This window comes from Paramisgurnus dabryanus, chromosome 2 (genome assembly GCF_030506205.2).
Source record: "Paramisgurnus dabryanus chromosome 2, PD_genome_1.1, whole genome shotgun sequence".
Taxonomy (NCBI): domain Eukaryota; kingdom Metazoa; phylum Chordata; class Actinopteri; order Cypriniformes; family Cobitidae; genus Paramisgurnus; species Paramisgurnus dabryanus.
Window position 1 is genome coordinate 19019332 of NC_133338.1, and position 22990 is coordinate 19042321.

The following is a 22990-nucleotide window of genomic DNA, read 5'->3' on the forward strand; positions in this document are numbered from 1 at the left end:
GGAAGGAAAAGTAGGCTGCCGGCACTGTCATTAAGGCGGGAAAGTGATGTGGCAAAGATGTGTCAACCTTACATAAAGAAAAATAGCTCCGATGTCAATTTGAAAGATGTTTTTTGCAGTCTTTCATTTCTACACTGTAAAAAAACACAATGTTGTTGCCGCTGGGTTGCCGGCAATTTACCGTAGATTTAAATTTATGTTATTTACTGGCAAGAGTTTGTTCAAAATTAAATACATTTTTAATATTAACAAGTCTTTATCTTTACAGAATAAAACAATACAATAACAGCCTCATGCAAAGCATTCTGGGAACCAGAAATCATCATCAACCTTTTTCTGTTTTTTGCTTCAGATTTTGTTTCCCAGAATGTTTAGCTTGATGCTGTTTTTTAATCTGTAAAGACAAAGAATTGTAAATGTTAAATGTTCATTTAACTTTGAACAAAATGTTGCCAGTAAATAACATAAATTTAAATCTTTGGTAAATTACTGGAAAACCAGCTGCAATTTCTACGGATTTTTTTTTACTGTGTACTGACATACACATTCCCCTCACAGAACAGTCATGGGTACTTTATCCTCTCAGACACGCCAGAGACTGAACATTCACAAAACATTTCATCAACATGTGTCCATAATCAGCTGACATTTCGTTTCAGGCTAGATAAAACTTTTCCTTAAATTACTTAATCACAAGCGTTATTATTTTTAATGTGCTTTAATAATGTTTAGAACTGCTTACAAATGCATAAACAACTAGTCATTTACAATTCTAAATTGTGTCTTCTTGTGTTATTCACTGTATTGTTAAAGAAATTGTACTGTATAAGACCAGCCTCATTAAAAACAATACAAATCTAAATTTGATGTAAGCCATGCTTGTGTTCATGAATGCTGAAGCCTATACCAGTCCTAAGATCTGAAATTAGCTTTTTCTTTTCAGCTTTATCTTTAAGTTTTCATATGTAAAAAAATCACATATATATGAAATAGAAAATGTTTATACTTTCTGTAACAAAATATGTGAACAAATGCGCCTACAATTTTGATGCATTAACACAAAAGAGCCACACGATGGCCTCGCTCTCATTTTAACAATGGCATAGAATGGGCACATGCGAATAAATGCAATACTGAGGTATAACACAAGCTTCGCATTTTAAGTGGTCTTAAACACCATTTGTCAATTGTATGAAATATAAAACAACAAACGAAGAAAGAAACACTAAATCTGATTTTTGGTATTTGTACTGAAAATGGAGTAAGTTAGACTTTTTGCTTTTTGGACATTTTGAAACACATCCATCTTTTACAGCCACGACCAAAAATGATGTCCAACCTTGAACAACTGACATCTTCATTCGAATATTTTATTAAGGATGCAAAATATCGTGAAGACCGCTCAGGCCAATAAATACAAAAAATTACCACAAAATATTAATAACAAATACAATTGCAGTGAGTGTATGCCTTATTACCTGTGAGTATTTTTTTATTTAAATAAAAAACAGATTCCCTATTACACTGTGGTTTTTGCCTTTTTGAACAATGGTTTCATCTAAACTGAGGGGATAATATAGCAAACATTGTATATACCCCCCTGACATCACATTTGGCCACAACTGTAGATCAGTTTTTGGCATCATAAGAGGCTGTATACTGATAAGAAACATTTTACTAATCTTTTGTACTTAAATCTGCCATGCATAATAATACCTTAAATCCATGAAATACCATGTAAAACCCAGTCCAATATAATCCATATTAAGGTATCGGTAACACTTTACAATAAGGTTGTATTTGTTAACATAAACTAACAATGTAAAATACTTCTATAGCATTAATTACTCTCTTCTTGTTAATTTCGGCATTTACGAATACATTTATTAAAATCAAGCGTTGTAACTGTTTTTAACTTTAATGCTTCATGAACTAATATGAATAACTGTATTTACATTAACTAACATTAACAAGAATTTATACATATTGAAAACTTGTTTGTTCATGTTAGTTAATCAATTTAATAATGTTTACTAATACAACCTTATTATGTTACCAAGGTATCATGAAATTTCCATCTGATACATAATTTTACTATGGTATCGCCACAGAACATTTTTGTAAGGTGTGAGAGATGGCAGCTGAGCTAGTCATTTTTCAATTTGCATTAACCAAAATCTTGATCAATTCCATTTCCAGTAAAAATTCTGAATCTCACCAGTACAAAAGTTAATACATGTATTTAAAAAATGTAAACACAATTTAAACAAAATTATATTTATTACGTGAAATCTTGAAATACGGTGTACGGACATCCAAAACCTTTCGTGTCTGAAATGAGATCACATTATTGCAAAATGTTTAAAAAAACAACTGCATCTAACAAGATAATGTTGTCTAAAATAAATGAAAGATGTGTTAATCCACACACCTTCATGATTTTCTTGTCATGATGATACAACATTGCAGACAGCTACTGTAGGTGACCACACTGAGATTTCCTCTCTTCTACTGTCCATTTGACCACACGTTCATTCGTTGTTTACTGTCTTCAGAATAAAGCTGTTCCTGAACCAGCAGCTGACGTCACCAATTTATCACCATATATTTGACTTTATTTAACTTTGATGACATGATATTAGCCAGTTTGCACCTTGTCTTCCTGTGCCCATGCTGGACTATGCCCACTGGGCAGCTGAGTAGCAGGCATACAGCGATGACTCTTATATGTGCCTAGATGTCTGAAACTCCGCCCACACTGGTAGCAAGAATAGGGCGTGGCCCCACTGTGAATGCGCATGTGTGTATATAAATTGCCCAGCTCCTTAAATCTGCGCCCGCACTGGGGACAAGCATAAGGACTCTCTCCAGTATGTACACGTTGATGGCGCTTAAGTCCAGACAGCACCGGGAAGCCTTTACCACACTGAGGGCAAGGAAAGGGGCTCTGGGCCCCACTGTGGCTAAGACGGTGACTCTTGAGACGTGCGGCATGGCGGAAACGTTCCCCGCACTCGGAGCAGACAAACGGCTTCTCGCCAGTGTGGATGCGCTGGTGCTGTCGCAGGTTGCCCAAATAGTTGAAATGCCGGCCACAGTCTCCACACTCGTAGCCACCCTCCACTTTCTTCACAGGTGCCCCTCTTACATGTCCTTCTGGGCCTGCCAGAGCTCGCCCTGCTTCCCCCGAATCACCATCCCCACGAGAGGAAGAACCTCCCGGAGGGGACTGCAGAGCCTGGGTTCTCTCATCGTGGTGCATAAGCTTTATGTGTTCCTCCAGGAAAGAGGAGTCAGGGCAGAGAGTCCCACAGAAGGGGCAAATAAAGGTATGAGAGGAGAATTGCTGACCTAGAGAAGGTAAATGTAAGAGTTTATTTCAAGTTTCAAGATACATGATTTTCCCACTTTTTACGATAAACAAGTATATAGATTCGGATTAATGGGGAAAAAAATAACTTTATCTAGAGGCTATACACTCTAAATAAACAAACGGTGCTATATAGCACCAAAACTGTTGCTTTGGATCGTAATCATAGAAGAACCGTTTTTAGTGCCATATAGCACCGGTGAAGCACCTGTGTAGAACCATAATAGTGCTTTGTAGAACCTTATGTGGTGCTATAGTGGTGCTATATGGCCCCTATATGGTTTTACACAGGTGCTTCACTGGTGCTTCACCGGTGCTATATGGCACTAAAAACGGTTCTTCTATGATTACGATCCAAAGCAACAGTTTTGGTGCTATATAGCACCGTTTGTTTTTTTAGGCTTCAGTCACACCAAAAGCGCTTTAAACGCTTGCAAACGCAAGGCGCGACGCACTGCCTTTTTTAAAAAAAGAGCAGTGCGACGCGGCTTTTCATATTGCTAAGCAACCACCGAGTCAGCTGTCTTGTCAATCAAATATTGAAGCGTGAGCGCCCTTTTGCTGTTAACTGTCATATCAGCAGAAACTTTAAAAAGAGGACGCTTGCTCTGACCTTGTTTGAGGGTGAGAGGTGCACAAACACACAGGAGAGAGTGAGCGACTGGTGTCCGGTTCTTCAAAGCAACTAAACTTCCCTCACCACAACGTAAGGCCCGCCTCTCCCCTCATTCGATTGGACAATGGAAAGACACGAATGACGTCGGGCGCTTCTCCGCTCTCAGCGCTCCTTCAAAAACGCGTGCGCGGCAGGTGGCAAAAAACCGCAAGGCGCTCGGCGCGCATAAACAGCGCGCAAACGCGCCCTGCCCATAGAATATCATTCAAAAAAGGCGCCTGCAACTGCCATAAACGCTATTGGTGTGACTGGCCCCTTAGAGTGTAATGTGCTGTATAGGTAGGTGGTTAAGATAAAACTAACATGACTTTTTCTAAACTGGGATCTTTCAGAATTGTATTCAGAGACACATTTAAAAGAACCACACTGGCTTTCCCGGCCAACCCAGTCCTAATACAATGTTATAAACTCAATGTAACAAATTAGTTACGGCTGACAATTATGTATTCAATGATGGCAGCTCAGTAGCGTTTGCAGTAGAGCTATGGTAAACAAACATGTACACAGGGTTCAGTAGGTATTGTGAATAATAATGCATATGTGAATAAGCTGTGATTGACGATAAGACATTTAAAGTGAATGTCAATGTCAGTAGTACAGCCTTCTACCAAATTTCTATTTCTTTCAAAACACTGACCTGGCTCTATTCTGTCGACATTGTCCTCTGCTGGGCTGCTTCTGTCTTCTCGGGGGGAGCCTGGTGTGTCTAAAGAAAATTGAGAGGGGTTTGAGTCAGAAACTGACCGCAAACGTCCTCTACCTCCGTCTGAATCTTCATTGTCATCACCTTCCTCAGCAGGAACGTTTTCACATTTCATTTCAGGATCACCTGATGAAGTAAGAAGAGATAACGGGTTAATAGCAGCACTCAAGTAAAACACATACGCATGCGCATTTTGGCTGCATTCAACTACATGGATATTCTATATGCAATGATCACATGTACAAGCGCACCACATGCACTTTTTTAGACAAGCCATTACTACCTTTGAACTCGGCTGAATTGAGCTCCACTCCAGTCATCCACTCATAGTCATACATGCGTTTGCTGGCGGACGGTAACATGTTAAAAATGTCCGTGTCCGCGTCCGTATCCCCGGCACCGCTATCCGTCCACAGGCTCAGAGACGCGTGCGGCTGCGGTTCAGCGCGCGCATCCCGCTCTGACCCAAATGCCTGGTCGCTTTGGTCGCTATCCACTTCAGCACCACCCCGCTGGTTCTTATCCTTCATCAGATAGTCACAGATCGCGTTTATGTTCTCCTTCTTGACCACTGGCATCCCGGGTTTGGTCTTTTTCAGGTCTGCGCTGTATTTCTGGCCCGGTTGATTGTCAGTTTTCCTGCCCTCCAAACTGCTGGAGTTAGAAACTCTTCCGTCTTTCTCCGTCGACTCCAGTTTGGCCTTGAGCAGCTCGATCTCGTCGCTTTTCTCGCGGAGCTCCATTTTCAGGACTCTGATCCGGACGCTGACCAGCTTTCGTATCTCAGACAGCGCGGACTCCAGCACCACCGTGATGTTCCTGCCGAGATGTTCCGTGATCTCGGTCACCGAGCATACGAGCTGCTCGTCTGGTTCGAGCTCAGAGAAATCTTCATCATTTCGACTGAAGGGCCCTGTAATGTCCATAAACGCGCTCTGGGGCTCCGACGACTGTCCTGTTTCGTTATAGCAATGGTTTCTTTTACGGTTCATGTTAAACAGTTCAGACACTCACCTCAGTACAGTGTTTTGATCGTGATGGGCATTGAGGCTGCAGACACCACAGAACGCCAAGCGAACTTCCTCCCACCTCGGAAGTTGGGTATCTAAACAGCGCCCTCTACAGTGTCACCCTTTAGTTGCAGTGCGGTTTTAGAAACAATGCAGCAGATCCCTTCGACAATAGTACCCATTGTTCCATTTTCAGTGGCATTGTGTAATTGTTTGTGCCTCTCTATAAGGTTCAGTGCAGCATGTTAACACAGAATACCCCAATGTTGCAAAATATGCTGAGTTTGTCCTTTGCAAATTAATTATCTATTGGTCGGTTTACCAAACAGGGATTAAGGTTAGTGTCAGACTTATGCATGTTTGATCTCTGTCTTAACTGAAAACACAGCTGGCATGTTTTAAAATATATATTAGTGCCATTGTTTTGTCGCAATATGCACACCAGTATTGGTTTTTGTAAGGTATGTTTGTAAAAACGACCTAAATGTCCTAATATAAGGCCTAGTACTGGATTAATCTAAACCCTGTCCAGGAAACTGCCCCTATACGTTTATATATATAAATTAAGGGTATTGTAAATGATATTAGTATTCAAATGGAATTTTATTTTAATAATATAAACTGTAAATCTGTATACTGTATATAGTACAGCTTTTCAAAGAGGGTCAGAGGCATCAAATTTTGGGGGAAAATGAAATTAAGGCATCAAACTATAAATGCATTAATAGGCAAATAATACAAATAAAAGATTATTAAATGAAGGTTCCCACATTAAAATCTATTCAGTAAATTAAAATTGTTATGTAGTACATAGAAGGCCTATGTGATTATGCATACCAAAATTATTATTTTAATATCTTTGAACATAAGTATGTAAACCCAGTTTTAATTTGATACTGGGGGTCCTTCCTTCTCTCTATCCATTAAAGGGGCCTTGGCCTGAAAAAAGGTTAAACAATTAAACAGTTAATAATTACTCCAACACACCAAAACAAAGATAGCTGTGTTTATGCCCTGTCAAACATGTAATAAAGGGATACTAGTTACCTGTTGTCAACAAGCAAACAAACACAAATACAGTATAGGTAATGTAAAATAATTTTTTATGCTATTTTAATTATCATTTTTGTAGTTTATTTGTCTGTACTTCCAAACACACAGGTCCAAGAGAGATCAAACGCATAAAAAAACATTTAACTGGTAAAATAAATTCCAGAGACAATTTGCATTTACTCCCCATAAATCTCCCAAAGATTCAACTTGTAGTGCAATATGAAATACACAATAAATATGCAATTAAATACATTATAATTATTTCATTATTTATTTTTAAGTAAAAAACAGTCTAAAGTTACATGGTATTAATGACACACAATATGTACACATGCATTCTGTCTCCATATCCATCTCTGAAAACAGCAGCTTCCTTTAAACAAATGTGGCTTTATATTGGACTGTATCGCTTTCATTGACTTCCAGCACACCACTAAGGGGCCGAGACGGTTCTGTGGAGGGGTAAATACCATTTCTCATTTTGGTTTGGCACTGCCGAATCTCAGCTGCATAGCCTTCAAAACTGTCCTCCAGCGTTACCGCCTTCACACTGACTCCTTTGTCCAGCACAGACAAGTTCTCTTGGGCTGCTGATGTGGGACATTGTTCCCCCTGATGGTTGACAGCTGAAGTGCACACGGTTCTTCCATTTGTACCTTGAAAAAGGAGTTTGTACAAAAGTCAGTCGAGCACGTACATACATAAATGAGAGAATGTGGCAGTGGGGAACCAGAAGAGTTATAGGCTACTGAATCTTTCAAGTTAGTTAGATTTTTTTATTAATGATTGTCACATTGTGATTTTGTTCTGCGCATAATGTTCTTGAAAACAGCTGATAGTTAGTACTACTACTCGTCCATCAGACATTACTACCACAGACTACCAAATTAGTTAAATTCACTATTTGCACCACAATTTCTCTAAACTCACTATAACTATAATATTACTCCCACTCATTAAGATCTTAAAGGGATAGTTTACACAAAAATTTAAATTTTGTCATCATTTACTTATCCTTATGTTGTAAACCTGTATGAGTTTCTTTTTTCTGATGAACACAAAATAAGTTATTTTAATAAAAGATGTTGAGCACTGTTGATTGTAACCATTGACTTACATAGTAGGAAAAACAAATATGATGGAGATCAATGTGTACCGTCAACTGTCTGCTTACCATCAGTTATCACAGTACTTCCATAATATTTGTTTTCCTCCTATGGAAGTCAATGGTAACAATAAGATGTGTGCTTACATCATTTATCCAAATATTTTCTTTTGTGTTGATCAAAATGAAAAATAAAAACTCGGTTTAGAACAACATGAGGATGCCTAAATGATGACAGAATTTTCCTTTTTAGGTCAACTATCCCATTAAGATTGACCATTCAACCAGAAGGTGGCAGTATTGCCCTATTTGTAATAAAACTAAGCCCCCCTTCAAAATGGTGCCTTCACATGAATCACCTAAGAAAGTGCTCTCATGTTTTGTTGATTGTGTATACGTTCTTAGAAAAGGAAACGTTTAGTCGTTAAAATGGGTCAAACAGAAGCATGTTGATCACTTGAAACTGATCATGCAGTTATATTTTTGTCGTTTCGGGCAGTTAGAATGAATGTTATTATTATTGTACAAAAACATGCAGTACACCATATTAGATTGTTTGTTTGATTATTAGTACATCAGATATTATCATTGCATCTACATCAGTGAGGTGTATATATATATATATATTAAAATGCAATTAAAGGTATGGATAAAAAAGAACAGGAAGGAAAGAAAGGTGCATAAAAGGACATGATAAAATCAAGTAGGAAAATAGCATGAGTACAGGGATGTCACACATGATCACAGGCAAGCCTTGTCTGATTTTATTGGCATTTATTGAATCTAATTAGAATCACACAGACATGATCAACTACAAAGAAGACAGGATGGAAAGCAATTCAACAATGTGATTGTTTAAGCTCAAATATTAGCATGTTAATATCTCTGGTTAAAGATTTAAGATTCAGCATTGTTGAAGAGCAGTGAAGGCAATGATGGCTATAGGGCAGTTGTTCTCAAACTGGGGGCATGGTGCCAGGGGGTCATTTTTTGAAAATACATTAATTCATCATACATTCTGTTCAATTAAACCTTGGAAAAATAAAGCATTTTGTATCTTTTAATATGTTGGGGGGGGACTCACCATAAAGTTTGAGAACCACTGCTATAGGGGTATAGATGGGTAGGGAGGGACACACATTCACAGATTGATTTATCAAAATAAACAAAAATATGATAAGTGATCTTTAACCCCACTAATTATGTACAACACTGTAAACAACACATCTTTAATACACCCATGTTAACACTGTAAAAGACTGCAGTAATTCATATACATTACAACATAATCTGCAATCTTAATTTCTGTACAAATGTTGTCTTCCGACAGAAAAAAACAAAGTTATGCTCTGTTATTTTGTATTAAAAATTGAGTATTACATATGTAACATGTTATTTACATATACATACTTAAGTTCTCCTCTAGGCAAAAGAAGATGAACTATTATGAACTATTATGAGAATTTGCTTTGACATAAATCGTACCTACAGTATGTCATGTAGCAAATGTACTTTGTCATGCATAAGAACAGTTTTTAGCATAAAAATGCTTGTCAGTGTATATAATGTTTAAAATGCACCACAGCACAGTAACAGGTGAATTCAAGATGTTTTTATCACAACACTAGTCTATTCGAATACACCAACCACCATACAAACACACATACACCCATACTCACGGCTAGTCAGGTGGTAGATATACCTGGGCTGGTTTGTCTGTCTACAGAAGGTGGTGGAGTGAAGTTGGCCACGAGTAGGCTGCCCTCAAAAGGGGCCGGAGAGCTCGGTGGAGGTGGAAGCAGGGTGGAGTTTGGGCTGTTGATATCCCCCTCCCCAACCAGAGTTAGATCACCCAGCCCTTCCTCGTCATGACTCTGGGGACCAGAGGAGCGTAAGATGGGGGAGAGCGGGGCAGTGAAAGGGGCCGATTCGGGGCTGGGTGCGCGGGGATGTCCGTTTGAAGAGCTGGGTTTGGGGAAATGGGAGATGGTAATGGCGGTTGTATGGCCGGGTTTGTGGGAAGTGGGAGTGGAACAGCTGGGAGGCTGGGGTTCAGGATCAGGGTCCACACGAAGAAAGTCAGGAAGCACCAGGTCTTCTTTTCTTAGCAAGCCTCTTTGGTCATCGACACGACTGCTCTGGGCACGACTGAGCAATTCGAAAAATTCTAGGAAATGAGAGTGATTTAAACATTGAAACAAATTATAACAATGAGCCCAAACTACATGTAATGTACAATGAAAAGCCCAATTGCAGCCCAATACTTCAAGATTACTTTATCGGTCCGGAAGGATATTTGTTTTGGACAAAAAATTATTTCGGAACCAATAAAGTAATCTTGAATACTTGTCAATAAAAATCCCAGTAGGTAGTGCCAATATACCTGGTATACTTTGAATTGTTTTGTCAAATATAAGTAACCGGCCAAAAAATCTGAATAGTTTAAAAACATAAATTAAGTAAAGGAGAATATAAAGCAGTGTTTCTTAAACTTTTCGGCGTGCACCCCCTTTTATGTAGGGTGCATCTCTTTGTGGCCCCACAAAAGGAAATTCATATTCTTAAACTTATATTTAAATTAAACAAAACATTTTACATGATACAATGCAGTGCTGTTGGTTAGTAGCCTATTTTTTTAAAAACAGAATTTATGCTAATATATTTGATAAAATATTATAAACCCCCCAGTTTGGGAACCAGTGATATACAGTAAGTTCATGTTATTGTTGCAAAATGAACAGCGTGATCATTCACTAAATTAATAACAAAATGGAGAGTCATTAAGTACCAATTTAAAGAGATAGATCACCCAAAATTTCTTTGTTCTGATGACCACAAAGGAAGATATTGTGAGGAATGTTTAAACCTAACCGATCATAAGCCCCATTCACTTCCATAGCATTATTTTTTCCCACTGTGGAAGTCAATCGGGCTCATGATCGGTTTAATTTCAAACATTCCACAAAATATCTTCATTAGAGTAAATTATGTGAGTAAATTAAGACTTTTGGGTAAACTTTCCCTTTAAGTTTATTACAGAAGAAAATTATACAAGTATTCCAAAAAATATTTACCTTCAGTTTCATCAATGTGATTCTTTTTGCCCTTCTTTCTTTCTGATGCTGCTGGCTGGGGATGTTTGTCATCAACTCCTTTCGTCAGTTTCGTCCCTGAGCCGGTGTCTCTCTAGCAATGCAGCAAAGACGCATGTATGATGAGTGATTCCTGGGCTGTCTTTTACAATTATTTTCATTAGGTTTAAGTTTGATCTATTCAGTGGACAAAGTGGACAAACAAGACAAAATGGATTGCGTAATAATTACTGATATCGGAAAAGATCATTCGATGCACATTCTTTTGCTAAACATCCGACAGAAGCAAACAAATGTTGGATGAATGAACACATGCAGGCAGAACACCTTACAACTGCATTGACTAAAGACATCTCACCTCTTTTGATAGATCTTTCTTGTCTGCTGATGTTTTAGAATTGAGTGTTTTAGACTTGTCTGTTGGAGGAGTACAACAATAATTACACAAAGGAATGTTGAGGTTGACCTTGATTGTATTATGTGTGTGTGTGTGTGTGTGTGTGTGTGTGTGTGTGTGTGTGTGTGTGTGTGTGTGTCTACCTAGTAGACTCTACAGTGTGGGGACCAACATGAGGAAAGTGGTTGGCTGTGCGTAGCCCTATGCGCACCTCGCCAAAAATTTAACAATGCATCTGTTCTATGCAGACCGCTAGCGCTGTGATTGGTCCATTAAAAACCCTCCCGTCAGGTCAAAAAAATGTGTGTTATCACCAACAAAGGCTTTTCTACAAAGTATTAAAGAAAGTGTGTTCAATACTTATTCCCTGTGTCATTTCACTTTATTTATTATGAGTCAACTTGTATACTTAAATGTTCTGATTTCTTTGTATGAATTCAATATTTGGCTTGATGGCTACATCTGGTGGAAATTTTGTGTCAATAGCCCACTTAAAAATCCCCTTAATGATAAAAATGCTGATGTGTCAAACATTTATTTTCCCCGCCGTAGGACCTACGTAGAATTATTGGTATAATAAACCCTTAAATCAAACTAAATTATTTTTATTTAAAAACGCAGAAACTTTTCTTTGAGGCTCAGATCTAAGGGTTGGGTTAGGGAAAGAGGATATAATATACAGTTTGTGTGTGTATGTCATGTACCTTTGGCTGGATCAGCCCTCTCTAATACAACTCGTAGACCATCAAGGTTTGATATGGGCACTCCAAGATCGAGAATCTCTGTCTCTCCACTCTAAACAAAAGAACAATTTTACATTCAGCATAACAAAGCATTCAGAACACATTTTACCTTTTAATGTGTTGTTTTTTAAGTGACATTTTACAAGAACACATTTCACAAAAGAACAGGGCCAAAATGTGAATGGGCCAAAATGATTAATACAGGTGTGTCTGATTATTGTTGTTGTGACTACTGAGGTCAGGCACACCTGGATTAATCAGTTTGTTTGTGACTACTGAGGTCAGGCACACCTGGATTAATCAGTTTGTCCAATAATGCCAGACAGGAAACAAGGAGCTGGCTGAAGTTCAGGAAATAGTGCAGCTGGGCATAAAGCCTATTGTCACTTTATTTGCGGGGCAGGTTGGGGCGGGGAACTTAAAACAAAATAAATATTTGAATATTTGGGAATATATATTTTCATATTTTATTACGTTTTTTGATAAGGTTAAAATAAGTAGGCCTATGCAGCAACGTAACTAGGTACTTGTGCAACGTAACTTAATGTCCTCAAACCTTTGGCTCACATCAAAAAAACGCCAAGCAGCTCACACTGCCACAACAACAAATCAAACAGAGAAATAAAAGACAAGGTTCGGGGGAAATTAAGGTTGGGAATTTGTGAATAGATCATTCAAACGCTGCTTTGTAAATGTTGAACATTTTTATAATTATCCTATCTTGTTATTAAAGGGATAGTTCACTACTGCTGTGTGTTTACCATCATTTCTTAAAATATCTTATTTTGTGTTCATCAGAAAAAAGAAATTCATACAGGTTTAGAACAACATGAGGATGAGAAAACAATGACAGAATTTTCATTTTAAAGTAAACTATCACTTTAATATGACCATACTGGTTTCTATGGCTCATAAGTGTATGTTGTTACCAGTTCAAATGGTGATGTAATCGAATGGTTTCCAAGCACTTTTAGGCTAAAATAAAACCTGTTTTCACTAACATTACAATGTCTATTTCATTTTAGCGGGTGCAGGCGAGTTGTAAAAATAGATACAGTGGTGCGGGGCGGGCCAAATAATTTCATAAAAACGGGACCCGCGGGTTGGAAAAAACCTGACCCGCGCATCACTACTATGTAGTCTCATGTGGTGGGTTAAAAAAATCTCCCAGGAATTAAGCTAAAGTTTTTGAGGCTCTACCATCACAACCAGGATGTGGAATAATGTGCACTGATAAATCATGCACTGTAAAAAAAATGTGCACTTAAATTTTGAAGAATAAACTTGGATTTAAGTCATTTTGACTTTGATTTTTTTATTTTGACTAGTGATGAGTTGCTGTAACTTATAAAATAAAGTTGAATTAGCTTAGTTGAATTAGAATAGGGTGACCATACGTGCCATTCTTCGCGGACCCGTCCTGTCCAGGATTTCGGGTGCGTCTTTTGGAACTCGTATTTGTCGACCGCATACGTCATAGAGGATTATTATTATTATTACAGAAAAGCAACCGTTACATTTTAAGGCAAGAATTAAACTACGATTGTATATCTTATGTTTTTAACTGAATGGCGTATGCAGTCAACAAATACGACTTCCGGAAGACGCACCGAAATCCTGGACGGGATGCGTCCGGGAAGAATAGCACGTATGGTCACCCTAAATTAGAAGTTACGCATCTCATCACTAGTCAAGGTTAAGGTTAAGGTTAAGTTGAAATGACTTTGAAATCCAAATTGATTATACGTAAAAATGTAAGTGCAATTTTTTTTACTGTGTGCTCAGTAAGATCATGATAATACATTGTAAAAAGGATACATTTAGATTTCATGTTGACTTTAAGCTTGCTTAGCATTAGCCTATTGGTTCTACATTAGCATCTGCTTTTAGCCAAGCCTCATTTCTGCAATTCACCATAAGTTATTTTTAGTCCAAGACATTAGGTGCACATTCTTATTATGGTTTTGATAAGGGTCTTTGCTCTGAAAGATAAGTAAAAATCTGGTAGACCGCTGGCTAAAAATAAAATAGCTGTCATGCAGAACTGAGTGGTTTTGGCTTTGTGTCAAGCCATCCGTCTCTAAATTCTGCTTAGCGCTGTATTCCATTAACTTCTGAAGGCTAGCTCAAACGACTGGCTTTGACCACTGTCTAACATTTAAAAGGGGAAAAACTGCAGTGGAGTATCAGTGTGCCTAATATACCACATAACTCCACACCCTGTGACACTGAACCAGCTGCATGTAGAGTTCACATCAGGAAATTCTTTAGCATACAGAATTATTCAAGATGAACTTCAATTATTAGATGACTTACCTATTTAGATTTTAAAAACTAAATTCAGACACAAGCACAATAAATGGTAGCCTATATACAGTAGATGATGAGAACTATATGTAACCAATGTTACCAGCAATAACTTACTATTCTGGCCACCAAGTCGCCAAGGTGGAGTCCATACTTTGCAACCACAGGACGCAGAACCTCTGTCACAGGTTTTGTTGGTTTTGCTTTCAACCCAACCGATCTGTTAATGGGTACCAGATCCAGTCTGAAAATAGCAAGAAGGATAAAACTAAGCCACTGCCAACCAAGGGACACATTTGTTTGATTTGTCTTCTTTACGCAATATGAAATACGGTCCTCTTGAGGGTAACAGATCATGCTGGTGTGACTAAAAACAGTCAGTGTGTATTTCCTTTTAAGATAAAAGTCGAAAAACTGATACACTGTTTGGAGCAACTATTGGGTCATTAAGCATTATGAGACTCAAGTGAGCAATGACTGCACAAAAGAAACACCATAATTTACCTGAACAAAGTGCGTTTTTCGAGTCGAACTTCTCTGGAACTGAGAGTAACGCTTTCTTGGTCCAACACCAAAGGCTAAACAAGAAATAATGGGTTAGAAGAATAAATACGTAGCAAAGTTCAAACATGAATAAAGGAGTAACACTGTATAAAAACTAATAAAAGTCTAATGTGTCCCTCTACCTTCTCTCCTCCTGTGAGGAAGAGGTCGACAGCAGCCAGATTGATGTGCTGTTTTTGACAGAGCTCCAGCAGGACCTGCCTGATGGAAGCACCCTGCCGTAAAGGGACACAGCAGCTGGAGCCGTCCGGCAGTGTCACGATACACGTCTTGCTGCACCTCTCTTTATCCTTGTCCAAAACCAAACATGAGCTCCTCAGCTCACACTGCTTTAAATAAACAATTAAAAAACAAAATTATTAATATTTATTAATGTGCCAAGCCAACAGCTACTTTAAAATTAATATATCCCCCACCCCTGGAACCATCTCACGCCCCCCCCAATTTGAGCTGTGTCATCAGAAAAATTACTTTCTTACTAAATATTTTTGTCTTGTTTTCAGTATATCTAAAACTTGCTAAATCAAAATGTATTTTCTTGATGAGCAAAATGCTCTAGGAAAATAAAGCTGCATTCAGACTAGCAGCAACTAGCAGTAGCAGAGCGACGTGTTCTCATTGATTTCAATGTAAGCTTGGCGACTTTAAGCGACAGTGAACGTTAGCGGCTGAATGGGGTGTGTCCAGTCGCGCAAAAAGTTGAGAAAAGTTTTAACTTTATGCAAACTATTTGCGACTTTCGGGAGCGACTACCAATGAGAATGAAGCAGTGGAGTTCACGTCATCTGTCTCTCGTCAGTTACTGGGGTGGACGGTACTCATTTGTTTATTACAACCAGATTTAGAAACGCCTCCTAACGACCTCATTGAAAAAGAAGGGCTACACACAGCAACAAAATATAATGTGAATGTACCTTTAGTCTAGTTTTTAGACAAAAATCTACAATTTAAGTGAATTTGTGCTTTAAACAAAGCAAAACAATCTGCTAACTAAACTTATTACCTTGGATCATTTTGCTCATCAAGAAAATGCATCTTAATTTAAGAATTTGCAGATATTTGTACTGAAAACAAGACAAAAATACTAAGTAAGAAAGGCATTTTTTGCAGGGAGAAGCACTACCTTAAATGAACTGCAAGTCCGTTTGGAATTTTTTTTTTTCAAATGCATAAATGTAAGTGTTTTGTAGCTCCCAATGTTAACTTTACAGGGTTTCAGCTAAAAAGTTTTGAAAACTGACCAAGATCTTCTTACCTCATTCTTGCCTCCGGGACTGGAGGTGTTTAGTTCTTGACTCGTTCCGGAGGACAAGGAACCCTGAGACTCTCTCCGGCCATTACAATCTGTAATACGTGTTAATGAGTGTCTTTGAATGTACCACAACACCCTGATAACTACCAAAAATAGCTTGTTGGAAATAAACATCTGAACAATTGAAAATCACTGCTGGTTATATGTTCTTTGATACTCACTGTAAGGTAAATCAGGGGGATCTCTTTTCTTTTGTCCTTTCCCAATACTAGGATATCTGTACCATGAGAAAAAGCCATTTTTCTTATCGGAATGTTTATCTCTGAGGTCATCGCTTGACCTGCCTGTTTTGGGCCTCCTGTTTTCCTGTAACATATGATGTTGCAAAGAAAGTCCAATGCCAAAGAGTGCGTCAGAGTCACATAATGACAAGATTACAAACTGTGTTATCACGAAACTAATAATCTCACTTAAACAGCTGAATGGATCATACAGGATCACACACATTGGTACATACATATGAATTTGTGCTTACGCAGTTCAGTGCTAGTGTGGCAACATTAGTACCTTTTTAGGGGTGGAGAATGTGGAACGGTCAGAGGTGAAGCTGTGCTTGGAGGGGGCAGGGCTACATGGGATCGGGCAGGGGTCAGGGAGATGTCGCCCTTCTACCTCAGCCAGCATGCATTCCTGGTAGAGAGTGGACTTCAGGAATCGAGCATAACTGTCCATCTTCATCAAGTTGAAGATCTGTGAAGGAAGTTTAAAGTTTCATGAATTGCTCAATCGTCATGTAAATGTGTGAGATTACATGCATGCTTGAGTACAGGTATGTGTATTTGCATGTATATGTGAAGATGTACAGACCTGCAGTTGTGGCTGTTTAAACATGTGAGGTTGTGGAGCTGTCAGGACATCGTCAGCGAGTTGAGCTTGACTATCGATGTTTACCGGCATGGAAGCTTTGCTTGAGAGAAACCGGTTATAGATCTCCTTAGCTTTGTGGGATAGCTAAAAAAAAGTTTCTTTTTAATAAACCATCAACAACATTTTCTACTCATTCTCTTTTTTGGGGGGTGGTTGTTTTTGTAGGAAAGTAGACACAAGAAACTAGGGCTAAAGGATACAGTACTTGCCTGCACACATATGCATTTTTTTACAGAGTGATAAACGTTTATGTCGTGTAAACAACCCCTTACATGCTGTGAGCTACTACATAGTCCACTGCTCAACAGCCCTGACATCTCTCAGTACTCTAAAAGGGCGTGTACACCAAAGCATTTACACCTGTGTCCAGCGTATTTTTTCAATTGAAGTGCCGCACTTTTCAAAATTTTTCAACTTTGGGTAAAGCGCTCAGCTTGTCAATGTTTCTTCTCACTCGACCATCCAATCACAGTGGACTAGGGGCAGGGCAAATACCACAACAACCAACCAGTGCATCTTATAACGACTAATAAACAGAACAGAAGTATCATAGCAACCCAACACCCAACAAAAAAAAAAACACTTTCAAGCGCCAACAGTTGGCATCTGCCTGGCGTTTTCGGCCACTTTTAAAAGCTTTGGTGTACACGACCCATCTATATCACAAAGAAAACTTGTGTAGATTATTACCTGCTTTTTGTCATGGTCTGGAATTTTGCTAAAAGATTCACAGGCCTCCCAGAATAAGATGTTCTCCTCACTAAACTCCTTTTTTAGAAACTCCTGTGGGAACACAGAACAGTTTTTAACAGAAAAGAATCAACCATTCTGTGACATCCTGTAACAAACTGTATCTAAGCTTAAGAATATTTATAGTCAGGAATTGTGGTTAGTGAACCACTAGTAGACCTCATGCTCAAATTTAAATGTCTAAGAAAACAGGAACACTTACAGAAAAATAGCGGACACCCACAGGATCCTGGAGCAGACGCTCGAAGCTGACGGCCCATAATGCAACGCGGCGTTCCGAAATGCGTCGATGGTTGGTGACACTGGGCAGACTACCATTACTCTCCAAACTGCTAACACTGCCGCTATTATGACACTCAACACCACAACGTTCTGCAAAGAGTAGACATTATCTGAAATCAAACTTTAATAATTGCAATTTTAACTGAAACAATTAAAAATCTTTGTCTTTTATACATTAAATAAGGTGTCTATAGAATTAAATACATAATTTTTAGAATCATTTTTTGAGGAATGTCACTGGAAGCAAGAAAATGTGGGTGGGTCCAAAAAATTTACTGGACTTGATGCTATGGTGCATTAAACAATTGCTTGTTATCCTAAAAGCTTTATAACCTTGTTGTGGGAGTGCAACAGGCGAAAGTAGCAAAACACGAAATGGAGTTTAATTAAATGAGCGAAGTGGAATGGATTTGAGGAAGCAGCAGTGTGGAAGTCAAGGCTGTGGCTAAAACGCGGAACAGAGTTTAATTGATTAGGGCACTCCTCTAATGCAGGTCTCCCCAACCCTGAGCTACTGTCCAGCAGACTTCATTTCCAACCCAGCTCCAACACCCCTATGCGTAATTATCAAGCAACCCTGAACACCTTGATTAGCTGCTTCAGCTGTGTTTGATTGGGGTCGGAGCTAAAATCTGCAGGAAGGTTGCCCACCAGGAGTAGGGTTGGAGATTCCTGCTCTAGTGGAATGGATTTGAAGGCGGCACTCTGACAACTGAACAGACATATGTGCTAAATTAGAGAAACAGTGAGTGGGTCTTGCCCCACCCACATATAATGGTTCCTATACACATGCATAGTTGTAACATTTGCTTTCCTTAGAAGCAAGTCTAGACAAACCTTAAAACTCTCTCACACTAAAAACTGCTGTGATAATCCCTTTTAGACAAATCAAAAATAACTACCTCATTCTTTCACTCATAGTTTATTTTATGACTGCTTTAGGTTCTCCACACTGCAAAAAAATGACTTTCTTACTTAGTATTTTTGTCTTGTTTTCAGTAAAAATATAAAAAAATTCTTAAACTAAGATGTATTTTCTTGATGAGCAAAATGACCTATAAATAAGTCTAGTTTTTAGACAAAAAATGTAAGCAAAATTGTGCTTAAAACAAGCAAAAAAATCTGCCAATGGAATAAGAAAAATTTTCTTGAATTTAGTGTTTATGGAAAAAGTTAACTTATTTCAAGAAAAAAATTCTTATTCCATTAGCAGATTTTTTCGCTTGGTTTAAGCACTAATTTACTTAAAGTTTATATTTTTTTTGTTTTTTAAACTAGAGTTATTTTCCTAGGTCATTTTGCTTATCAAGAAAATACATCTTAAGTGCATAAAATGTCTCACTAAATCAAAAATGTAGCTATTTATTAAAGCTAGAACAGAAGTCAATATATACAATTCATATATATATAATACAGCAAAAAAAATATTTTAATCTGCCAGTGTTTTGTGATTTTTTTTCTGTGCGTGTTTTCTACATAAAATCATTCCACATAATGTAAAGAACATCCTGTGAAAAATAACCTTGATACATTTAATTCCGATTGAGTAAGGTCATGTCAGATTCAGAAATATTCATGTCAAAGATTGAAATCTAACTTTGATACTCCCAATGTCATCAAATTAGCTTATTATACCCATCCATATCCACCCATAACTATTTAAATGTAAAAAGTGTTAATTATTGTTCTTATATGTAATGCCAATTTTAAAAAATTCTTTACAGAAAACCCAACACTTTAAAAGCAGACTTTTTCAATGAAATAATCAGCCTAGAAAACCAACAACAGAGCACGGAGTCTTATAGAAGGCCCACTTTCAGCTGCATTCTTTGAAGAGCCTCTTTAAATGTATGACTCAGTGTGGTAAACATGGTTTAAACAGAAAAGTACTCACCCCTTTCTGAAGCAGCCGACTGAAAGAGAAGAAAAAAAGACATGAATGAGCAACTTCCATTCTGACTTTGGTGAGGAAGAGGAGAGGTAAGCGAGGAATGATGAGATGGAAAAGAGGAGAGCGGTAAAGTTACTGAGCTGGAGAAAATGTCTGCAGACATCTCAGCATTCTGTCTCATTCTCACTGAACGTGTGTTTGTTGTGAGGGGAAGGCCTTTACATATGGCTGTTGTTGTAGCTGTGTGTAGTAACACACAGCTGTTCACACCTCACGGTTACCACCCATAAACACACATAATACTGACACACACAAGTTACATTAGTAAAGACTTCTAAAAAATGCATAAGTCCGCACAGAAACCTGTTAACATTATAAGCACTGGTAAGTAGTAAGAACCTCTTATGTCATAGTTTTTATTAACTACCTATCTGTAGGAAACATTTGGACCTCACAATTGTAGCCAAAACTGTACATACAGACAATAAACTGACCCAGGTTTTAGATACTGTCTATGCAAATAAATATCCAAATCCCACAATATGGAAGCTGCCCTATGGTATAATGTCACATCTAATCTCAGATATTTGAATTTACATCATGGCAATCAAAAGTGTATGTGTTAGCTGGGCTGGGAGCAAAGCACTTGTACAAACACACACTTTATTTGTTCAGTGGGAGGAAGTCTGAGGGAATGAGGCCAGATATTAGGACAGCAGACACACAGATGAATAGAGATTTACGTGGTGTTTGAATACAAATGAAAGAAGGAGATCAAACGAATGAGTAATATAAAACTTCTCTCAAAACTTTTGTATGATGTTTAAGATGAGTAGCCCCAAAAAGTATTTAGACACACAATTGTCAATAACAAAAATATAACACAATACGATACAAGTGCTTTTAAATGAAAAATCATTTATAATAGAATTAATAATTGGTAAAGTACCAAAGAGGTTTTTTATTCGACTGTAAGGAACCTTTAACATCCACCAAAGCTTTTGTTCCTTTGCGCCTTTTACAGACTATGAATTAAGAAAGAAATGGTTCCTTAAGGCTACCACAAGGTTCTTTAGGACAGAACACTTTTTACCCCTTATTTTAGGAGTGTAAGGTTCTCAAGAAACAGACACAAAGTGTTTGGAAACTGTTTAGTTGTCACATGATATGCGCCATACTTCATCTGATGAACTACATTTGATTAAGGACATCTAACTCCAAAAGCTACTGTACGCCAAACTCTCTGCAAAACGCCAAACTCTCAAGCACTCTGGCTCTTGGTTTTATATTTAGCAATAACATTTACTCATTTTAAAAACCATTTTTATGTGTCTGTATTAAAAACAAGTAATGACCAAAACCATTAGCTTGTCAAGGCTCATAAACGGCACATTCTAATCCCAGCATGTCACCATTATCTAATGTATCTAATGTTAGCTTGTCCAGCACTATCAAGACAGCTAATGGTGCCATTTATATGCTAATATGAAGATTCGGAGAATGGAGAACACCCAATGACAGAAGCATTTTATTCATTCTGATATTTGTGTCTCTGGACCACAAAACCAGTCATAAGAATCAATTTTTGAAATTGAGATTTATACATCATCTGAAAAAAGAAGCTTTCCATTAAAGGTGCTCTCCGTAAGTTGAGAAATTTCTAACCGTTACTGACACCAGTGGCCGTTATAGAAACTGCAGCCAGTCTCATGCTCGTTCTCGGTGGGCACACTCGTACGAGCACGACCACAACAACCAGAGTTGCCGTAGCAACCACAGACACCTCATTGAGATTCACCAGCATGTTTACAAATGTAAGAGAAGTTACAGTACTGTATGGTTATTGTTTGACAGACCATATTTTAGCAAAATGTTGCAGTGCTACTTTATATTTTCAACAGAAGTCTACTTCTAAAAGTTTTGTAACACGACACTGTAAAACACACTCCTGACACTCACAATCTTAATGCACTCGTGCTCTGAATAAAGATAATTCATATAAGAAAGTAACTTTTGAAACGGTCCTGTGCTACATGCTATCGTTAGCATTACACCACAAAACAAATGCTATCGTTAGCATTACACCACAAAAACAATAACATAATATATTACAGATGCCCTGTAACTATGTCTTACCTTTGCAGTAAAAAGGAAACCTGCTCAAGGTCTGTTTTCATACCCAGCGCTGATCGGAGCTCCCTCCAAGAATCAAATGCCAATCCGATGTTTACTCTTGTCTTTTCCCCGACGCCGGTCACGCACTATTTTGGCCGCACTAGATAAGGATTTTTTTTAAACTTACGAGGAGTTTCCGTGAGTGTCTGGATTGTGCTGGAAGTTGGTCGCTTCTTTCCGTCTACAGAGTCCATTTGAAACATGCTAGCGATTGCCGCTGTTTACTAATGACGCCGTACGCATCTATATGGAACGCCCAGGTAGACGAGCACACGCATGACGTCACATTTTGAATTTCGCGCCAATTCGGACCCGACTTCTCCACACAGAAAAGAGCCTACAGGCTGATAGAGACAACCGTGGAGGACACTCAAGGTGTCATTCTTTCTATTACATTATGGTTGCCTCATAAATATACAAATGAAAACTCTATCTTAAAGATTTTTTTAAGTAATAACTTACATTCAGCCCCTTTAAAGGTGACATAGAATGATTGAACGGAGTATTTGTCCTTGTTCTGTGATGTGACATGTAGACAAAAAATGTTTTGTTTGGGTCTGTAATGCCTTAGAAGCTTCCTAAAAACCTCTCTCAGATAGCTCTATTAGGGTGGGGGATTTTAAACAAGTGGTTTTGCACCTATTTGGCACCCCCTACTTCCAATCTCATTACTGATTGGCTGACTCTGAAAAT

General features: G+C 38.2%; 2 protein-coding genes across 5 annotated transcripts in view; both read right to left on the reverse strand.

Annotated features, from left to right (window-relative positions):
• Positions 1-314: 314 nt before the first annotated feature.
• On the reverse strand, positions 315-5891 carry znf16l (zinc finger protein 16 like). Its single transcript, XM_065275494.2, has 3 exons — positions 5033-5891; positions 4684-4875; positions 315-3351 (listed from the first exon to the last, which is right to left on the reverse strand). Exons 1-3 carry the CDS (start codon positions 5739-5741, stop codon positions 2639-2641), a joined length of 1614 nt encoding a protein of 537 aa, XP_065131566.1. The 5' UTR covers positions 5742-5891; the 3' UTR covers positions 315-2638.
• Positions 5892-6818: 927 nt separating this feature from the next.
• rgs12a (regulator of G protein signaling 12a) overlaps positions 6819-22990 on the reverse strand; it is a 38274-nt gene continuing 22102 nt past the window's right edge. Inside the window, exons 4-18 of one of the 4 annotated variants that reach the window (XM_065275455.2) lie at positions 20126-20144; positions 18152-18321; positions 17890-17982; positions 17140-17283; positions 16840-17022; positions 16494-16638; positions 16276-16364; positions 15143-15346; positions 14961-15034; positions 14574-14700; positions 12111-12201; positions 11368-11426; positions 10992-11103; positions 9620-10084; positions 6819-7468 (exon numbers count right to left, since the gene is read on the reverse strand). In XM_065275455.2, the coding sequence (XP_065131527.1) occupies positions 7188-7468; positions 9620-10084; positions 10992-11103; positions 11368-11426; positions 12111-12201; positions 14574-14700; positions 14961-15034; positions 15143-15346; positions 16276-16364; positions 16494-16638; positions 16840-17022; positions 17140-17283; positions 17890-17982; positions 18152-18321; positions 20126-20144 (2256 nt within the window). In that variant the 3' untranslated portion in view covers positions 6819-7187. Of the gene's footprint in view, positions 7469-9596; positions 10085-10991; positions 11187-11367; positions 11427-12110; positions 12202-14573; positions 14701-14960; positions 15035-15142; positions 15350-16275; positions 16365-16493; positions 16639-16839; positions 17023-17139; positions 17284-17889; positions 17983-18151; positions 18322-20125; positions 20145-22990 lie in introns of those variants that run through there. The other 3 variants (XM_065275452.2, XM_065275456.2, XR_012335156.1) reach the window with 3 other exon arrangements.